At 44.2% G+C, this 7,500-nt stretch overlaps 1 protein-coding gene across 3 annotated transcripts in view; it reads left to right on the forward strand.

Moving 5' to 3' along the window:
• Positions 1-7,500, forward strand: part of sh2b1 (SH2B adaptor protein 1) — a 49,455-nt gene that overhangs the window by 25,822 nt on the left and 16,133 nt on the right. For all 3 annotated transcript variants that reach the window (XM_042081775.1, XM_042081776.1, XM_042081777.1), the window contains 4 exons: positions 4,296-4,387; positions 4,566-4,651; positions 4,899-5,051; positions 5,627-5,832. In XM_042081775.1, coding sequence (XP_041937709.1) covers positions 4,296-4,387; positions 4,566-4,651; positions 4,899-5,051; positions 5,627-5,832 — 537 coding nt within the window. The remainder of the gene's footprint in view (positions 1-4,295; positions 4,388-4,565; positions 4,652-4,898; positions 5,052-5,626; positions 5,833-7,500) is intronic.

Genomic DNA, 7,500 nt, shown 5'->3' on the forward strand with positions numbered 1-7,500 from the left:
TTCTATCAATGAGTAATTTTAAAATAGCAACTTTAAACATCAATGGTGCAAGGGACCCGAGGAAAAGAGTACAGCTTTTTGAATTGTTAAAACAAAAGCATATTGATGTTATGTTTATTCAAGAAACACATAGTGATGATATGAATGCTGCTGAATGGGTTAGAGAATGGGAAGGTAACACTTTTCTCAGCCATAAAACTTCTGTGAGTGGAGGAGTAGGTTTGCTTTTCTCTAGAAGTTTTGTTCCTTCGTCTTATGCTGTTGAGAGTATAGTAGAGGGACGACTCTTAAAAATCAGAGCAGTTTTTGAGCATAATGTTTTTGTTTTTGTGTGTGTTTATGCACCTTCATCTGGGTTTGATCGGATGTTGTTTTTTGACCAATTATGTAATGCATTGAATAGTTGTAACAAAGATGAATATTTAGTTTTAGCAGGGGATTTTAATTGTACTGAGACAAATCTTGATAGGAATCATCTTGAGCCACATAGTGCTTCACGTAGAAAACTTGTTGAGATGATTAACAAACATGAACTAAGTGATATCTGGAGGAATTTCAATAACCAAAGACAGTATACATGGGCACATGCTAGGGGTAATGTTTTGTCTCTGGCTAGGCTTGATAGAGTGTACAGTTTTAAGCATCATCGTAATATTTTTCAGAATTGTAATATTATTCCAGTTACATTGTCTGACCACAGCATGGTGCAAAGTGTAATTGGCATGAGACATATAAAGCCAATGAGTGCATATTGGCACTTAAATACAACTCTACTGAGTGACACACATTTTAAAGATGTTTTTATTTTTTTTTGGAATGATTTTAGAAAAACAAAGTCCTCATTTAAGTCTTTACAACAATGGTGGGATTTTGGAAAGATTCATATTAAACAGCTGTGTCAGCAATATACTTGCAACGTCACAAATGACATAATCAGATCTATGGATAGCCTGGAGATGGAAATTGTGGAACTTCAGGATTTAGCTGAATCCACGGGAAATTGCATGCATACTGAGGCAGCAAAGACCAAAAAAGTGGCATTGGCTGATCTGCTGGGCATAAGGGCACAAGGTGCGTTGGTCAGATCTCGCTATCAGAATGTAGCACAGATGGATGCTCCTTCCAAATTTTTCTTCAGTCTTGAGCGGAAAAATGGCCAGAGAAGATGCATGCATGCTCTTCTTTCTGAATCAGGGGGTCTATCTGTAGATCCTGCTGAGATGCGAAAAATTGCCGTCAGTTTCTATGCAAATTTGTACACTAGTGAATACATTGAAAAACTGGACATGGAAAGGGAGTTCCTTGATGATCTCCCCAAGGTCTCAGAGGAATCTGCCATAGAATTAGAGGCAGCACTATCCCTGGAAGAACTGACTGGCGCTCTTCAGGGCATGGAGTGTGGGAAAGCGCCTGGGTTTGATGGTCTCCCCATAGAATTTTACAGGTGCTTCTGGCCTGTGCTTGGGGAGGACCTGCTAGAAGTGTTAAATGACAGCATTTCCAAAGGTCAGCTACCCACATCCTGCAAAAGAGCTGTTTTAACTTTGCTTCCCAAGAAAGGCAACTTGCAAGATATTAAGAATTGGAGACCAGTTGCACTGCTGAGCAGCGATTACAAACTATTTTCAAAAAGTCTGGCCATTAGATTGAAGAAAGTGGTGGGACAGGTCATTCATTCTGATCAGGCCTATTGTGTGCCAAACAGATCAATCTTTGACAATATTACCTTAATCCGGGATTTTTTGGAACTCTCAAGGCAATTGGGATTTGACGCTGGTCTACTTTCCTTAGATCAAGAGAAGGCATTTGATCGTGTTGAACATGAATACTTATGGAAAACTCTGTCAGCATTCGGGTTCAGCTCAGGTCTAATCGCCAAGATCAAGGTCCTGTATTGTGACGCTGAAAGCATATTAAAAATAAATGGTGGTTTATGCTCTCCATTCAAGGTCCAAAGGGGAATAAGACAGGGCTGTGCTCTTTCGGGGATGCTGTACTCTCTGGCAATTGAACCTCTTTTACACAAGCTTAGAAAATGTATTTCTGGTTTTAGTGTACCACATTCCAATTGTTGTGTGTTATTGTCTGCATATGCTGATGATGTGGTCATAATTGTTAAAAATCAAAGAGATATTGAAAATCTCATTAATATTGTTGAAGATTATGGTCAAATCTCTTCAGCAAAAATTAACTGGAACAAAAGTGAAGCCCTACTAATAGGAAAATGGGACAAGGGGGAGAGACTTTCTTTTCCTCTAGGCTTAAGTGTGGTAACCGGAGGTTTTAAATATCTTGGGGTGTTTCTAGGAGACAAACAAATACAGTTAAGAAACTGGGATGGTACCCTTGAGAAAATTAAAGGGCGCCTTAATAGATGGTCCTGGTTACTTCCACAGATGTCCTATCAGGGGCGTATTTTAATCTGTAATAATTTGGTGGCATCTTCTTTGTGGCATCGTCTTATGTGTATTGACCCTCCGCCAGACCTGCTTTCCAGCATACAAGTATTAATAGTGGACTTCTTCTGGGACAAGTTACACTGGGTACCTCAAAGTGTTTTGTTTTTACCTAAGGAGGAAGGGGGACAAGGCCTAGTTCACCTGGCAAGCAGAGTTGCTGCTTTTCGCCTCCAGTTCCTACAGAGGCTACTGTATGGACCAAAAGATTTGGTGTGGAGACCCCTGGCCTGTACATTATTGCGGAGGCTAGGGGGGCTGGATTTGGATCTGTCTCTATTTCTAATGGACCCTAGGAAGCTTTCTCTCCAGAAACTACCTTGTTTTTACTGTGGACTTTTTAAAGTGTTTTCTTTGTTTAATGTACATCGTGAAGGAAATTCTACCTCCCTTCACTGGCTCTTGAAGGAACCGCTGATTAGAGGCGCACGCTTGGACATTTCAGCGGGAATTGCCCCTTCCTTGGACTATGTTTTAAACAATGGAGGAATACGAACTCTAAGATATCTTGTATGTGTAGCAGGTCCAAGTGTTAGCAATGTGGGAAATGTGGCTACAGCTTTAAAAATAAGGTCTTTGCGTATTGTGACACAGTTGTTAGATAAAGTGAGGGGTGCTCTAACAGAAAGAGAAAGTGCTCTCTTACAGTCATTTCACAGTGAGGGATCAAGCTCCAGTTGTGAAGAGTCTTTCCCATTGTTAAGTCTCACACCTGATTATGCTGGGTGTGCTGGTAATTTATTGGATTTCACTGCTTTTAATTTAGAACTTACAGATGGGAAAGTTTTTTATAAAGCTTGTGTAAAAGTCTTGAACAAAACAAAGCTTAATGTAAGGGCCGATACACCATGGCGCAGGAAACTTGTGCTTAGTGATGGTGTGAAACCTGCATGGAGAGCTTTATATAAACCACCTTTATCAAAAAAGTATGGTGATTTGCAGTGGAAAATATTACATGGCACAGTAGCTGTCAACTCCTTTGTTTGTGTTGTAAATCCTACTGTTGAAGATAAGTGTCCTTTTTGTCCAGAAAGAGAAACTGTTTTTCATTGTTTTATGGAATGTGTCCGACTTAATTCTCTGTTTTGTCGCCTAGAGTTGATTTTCAGAGGTTTTAATGTGGGATTTACAAATCAGTGTTTTATTTTGGGTGTTTGGTATTCGCAGAAGAAAAAGTCACAGTGTCAATTATTGAACTTTGTAATTGGGCAAGCAAAGATGGCCGTATGGATTAGCCGGAGAAATGCTATGGAAGTTGTTTCTGGTGTTTCTGGTCAAGATTGCGTTTCTGTCTTTTTAAGATTGGTGAAGTCTAGAATATTGATTGACTTTAAATTTTACTCAGCAATGAAAGACTTTGATGGTTTTGAACATGTATGGGGATACAAGGAAGTCTTATGCTCAGTTAGTAATGATGAATTCATTTATGGATACGTGTTGAGCTAATGCTTATTTTGTCCTTTTTTATTTTTTAGTCTTCTTTATTTCTTTTATCTCCCTCTTATTTATTTGTAATGCCTAGTAACTGTTAAATATGTACAATAAAGTATTTTGCTAAATTCTAATTCTCTCTCTCTCTCTCTTTCTCTCTCTCTCTCTCTCTCTGTTTCTCTCTCTCTCTCTCTCTCTCTCTGTTTCTCTCTCTCTCTCTCTTTCTCTCTCTCTCTGTTTCTCTCTCTCTGTATCTTTCTCTCTGTTTCTCTCTCTCTCTCTCTCTTTCTCTCTCTCTCTCTCTGTATCTTTCTCTCTGTTTCTCTCTCTCTGTATCTTTCTCTCTCTCTCTCTCTCTCTCTCTCTCTCTGTTTCTCTCTCTCTCTGTTTCTCTCTCTCTTCCTCCAGCTGGAGGGTTCGGTGCAGGTTGTCATAGAGACCAGAGATGCTGTGCAGATGAGAGCCTGGCTGAGTGACATCAGGAACGGCATCTGCCTGAGGTAGGCAGGAAGTGACATCACACACCACGGACGTGTCCATGCGGGCCTAGCCTTCCTGTGTCTTGCAGGAAGTGACATCACCAAGCGGGCCTAGCCTTCCTGTGTCTTGCCCAACGTTTAGATGCAGTCTGTCCTCATCGGGATCGTGACCTTTGACCCTATTTTGTTTCCATGACAGCGAGCAAGATGATGTCGAGGGTGTGTGTGGTGCCGGCCAGACTGAAATCAGTGGAACGCCAGAGTTCAGCGACCGCTTCAGTCAAGGTGCGTGTGTGTGTGTGTGTGTTTGCGCGTGTGCGTGCGTGTTTGTGTGCGCGTGTGCTCGTGTGTGTCTGTGTCTGTGTGTGTGTGTGTGTGTGCGTGTGTGCGTGTGTGCGTGCGTGCGTGCGTGCGTGCGTGTGTGTGATTGAGGACAATACTTGCCTGTCTGTGTGTGTGTGCTGTGTGTGTGTTTATGGGTGTGTGTGTGTGTGCTGTGTGTGTTTATGGGTGTGTGTGTGTGTGTGTGCAGTCTGCTATGGAGGTGTTGGCGGCTCTCCTCTCATGGACCCCCTCCCTCCTGAGTTGCCGCCCCGAGCTCCTCTCGACGAATCAGAAGGCCGTCTAATGGGTGGAGGCGGAGCTAGCCTCGGCACACCTTTCGCAGAGACTCCAGATGCCACAGGTACTGATTGCACACGCACACAGACACACACACACGCACACACATACACACACACAGACAGACGCACGCACACACACACACACAGACACACACACACACACGCATACACACACACACACACCAGGCTTGTGCAAAATTCCAGAATTGAATTGAAACTGGCTCTTAAATTCCAATTCAATTCTTGAATTTCACTTGCATTTCAATTGAGGTAGCAAACAGGAAGCAGAATTGCAATTCGAATTGTGAACAACCCTCACACACACACACACACACACACACACATACACACACACGCACGCACACACACACAGAGACACACACACACACACACACACACAGACACACAAGAGGTTCCAGTGTTCCTTGGTTGAAATGGAACATATGAGTGAGTGCCAGTGGTTCCCTGGGACGCTGTCTAACGTGTGCTTGTATGCGTGCGTGTATGTGTATGCGTGCGTGTGTGTGTGTGTGCGCGTGCGTGTGTGCGTGCGTGTGAGTGCATGTGTGTGCATGCGTGCGTGCGTGTGTGCGTGTGCTTGTGTGTGTGTGCGTGTGTGTGTGTGTGTGTGTGTTAGGTTCCTTCCTGTTCTCCGAGGGCGTCTCTGAGATAGAACATCCCCTGAGCGAGTGCCAGTGGTTCCACGGGACGCTGTCCCGTCTCAAGGCGGCTCAGCTGGTGCTGGCGGGGGGCGTGGCCTCACATGGCGTCTTCCTGGTTCGGCAGAGTGAGACACGGCGCGGGGAGTACGTCCTCACCTTCAACTTCCAGGGCAAAGCCAAGGTGTGTGTGTGTGTGTGTGTGTGTGTGTGTTGATGTGGGCAAAGCCAAAGTGTGTGTGTGTGTTGATGTGGGCAAAGCCAAGGTGTGTGTGTGTGTGTGTGTGTGTGTGTGTGTGTGTGTGTGTGGATGTGGGCAAAGCCAAGGTGTGTGTGTGTGTGTGTGTGTGTGTGTTGATGTGGGCAAAGCCAAGGTGTGTGTGTGTGTGTGTGTGTGTGTTGATGTGTGCAAAGCCAAGGTGTGTGTGTGTGTGTGTGTGTGTTGATGTGGGCAAAGCCAAGGTGTGTGTGTGTTGATGTGGGCAAAGCCAAGGTGTGTGTGTGTGTGTGTGTGTGTGTGTGTGTTGATGTGGGCAAAGCCAAGGTGTGTGTGTGTGTGTGTGTGTGTGTTGATGTGGGCAAAGCCAAGGTGTGTGTGTGTGTGTTGATGTGGGCAAAGCCAAGGTGTGTGTGTGTGTGTGTGTTGATGTGGGCAAAGCCAAGGTGTGTGTGTGTGTGTGTGTGTGTTGATGTGGGCAAAGCCAAGGTGTGTGTGTGTGTGTTGATGTGGGCAAAGCCAAGGTGTGTGTGTGTGTGTGTGTTGATGTGGGCAAAGCCAAGGTGTGTGTGTGTGTGTGTGTGTGTTGATGTGGGCAAAGCCAAGGTGTGTGTGTGTGTGCAAAGCCAAGGTGTGTGTGTGTGTGTGTGTGTGTGTGTTGATGTGGGCAAAGCCAAGGTGTGTGTGTGTGTGTTGATGTGGGCAAAGCCAAGGTGTGTGTGTGTGTGTGTGTGTGTGTTGATGTGTGCAAAGCCAAGGTGTGTGTGTGTGTGTGTGTTGATGTGGGCAAAGCCAAGGTGTGTGTGTGTGTGTGTGTGTTGATGTGGGCAAAGCCAAGGTGTGTGTGTGTGTGTGTGTGTGTGTGTGTGTGTTGATGTGGGCAAAGCCAAGGTGTGTGTGTGTGTGTGTGTTGCCCAGCCCTGATGTGTGTTGATTTGGATGTGTATTGGGATGTGTGTGTTGATTTGGATGTGTGTGTTGATGTGTATTGGGATGTGTGTGTGTGTATTGGGGGGTGTGTGTGTTGTGTATTGGGATGTGTGTGTTGTGTATTGGGGTGTATGTGTGTTGATGTGTATTGGGATGTGTGTGTTGTCTGTTGGGGTGTGTGTGTTGGGGTGTGTGTGTGTTGATGTGTGTTGGGGTGTGTGTGTTGGGGTGTGTGTGTTGGGGTGTGTGTTGATGTGTGTTGGGCTGTGTTGGGGTGTGTGTGTTGATGTGAGTGTGTGTGTGTGTGTGTTGATGTGTATTGGGGTGTGTGTGTAGATGTGTATTGGTGTGTGTGTGTTGTTGTGTATTGGGGTGTGTATGTTGATGTGTGTTGGGGTGTGTTTGTTGATGTGTATTGAGTGTGTGTGTGTTGACGTGTATTGGAGTGTGTATGTTGGGGTGTGTGTGTGTTGATGTGTATTAGGGTGTATTAACATGAATTCCTTAACTCATTAAGTGCCAAAAACGTAATATTACGTTTTTAGCTTTTTTTTTTTAAATACGATACTAGACACTCTAACACACCTTATATGTGATTTTGGGAACTCTGTGATGAATGGAAATTAAATATATGACGATCGAAAACTCATGAAAACGCAAGATCTGGACATTTTATCTGGACGTTTGATCTTAACTCGGCTTTTG

The sequence above is a fragment of the Alosa sapidissima genome, chromosome 24 (assembly GCF_018492685.1).
Source record: "Alosa sapidissima isolate fAloSap1 chromosome 24, fAloSap1.pri, whole genome shotgun sequence".
In the NCBI taxonomy this organism is placed as follows: domain Eukaryota; kingdom Metazoa; phylum Chordata; class Actinopteri; order Clupeiformes; family Clupeidae; genus Alosa; species Alosa sapidissima.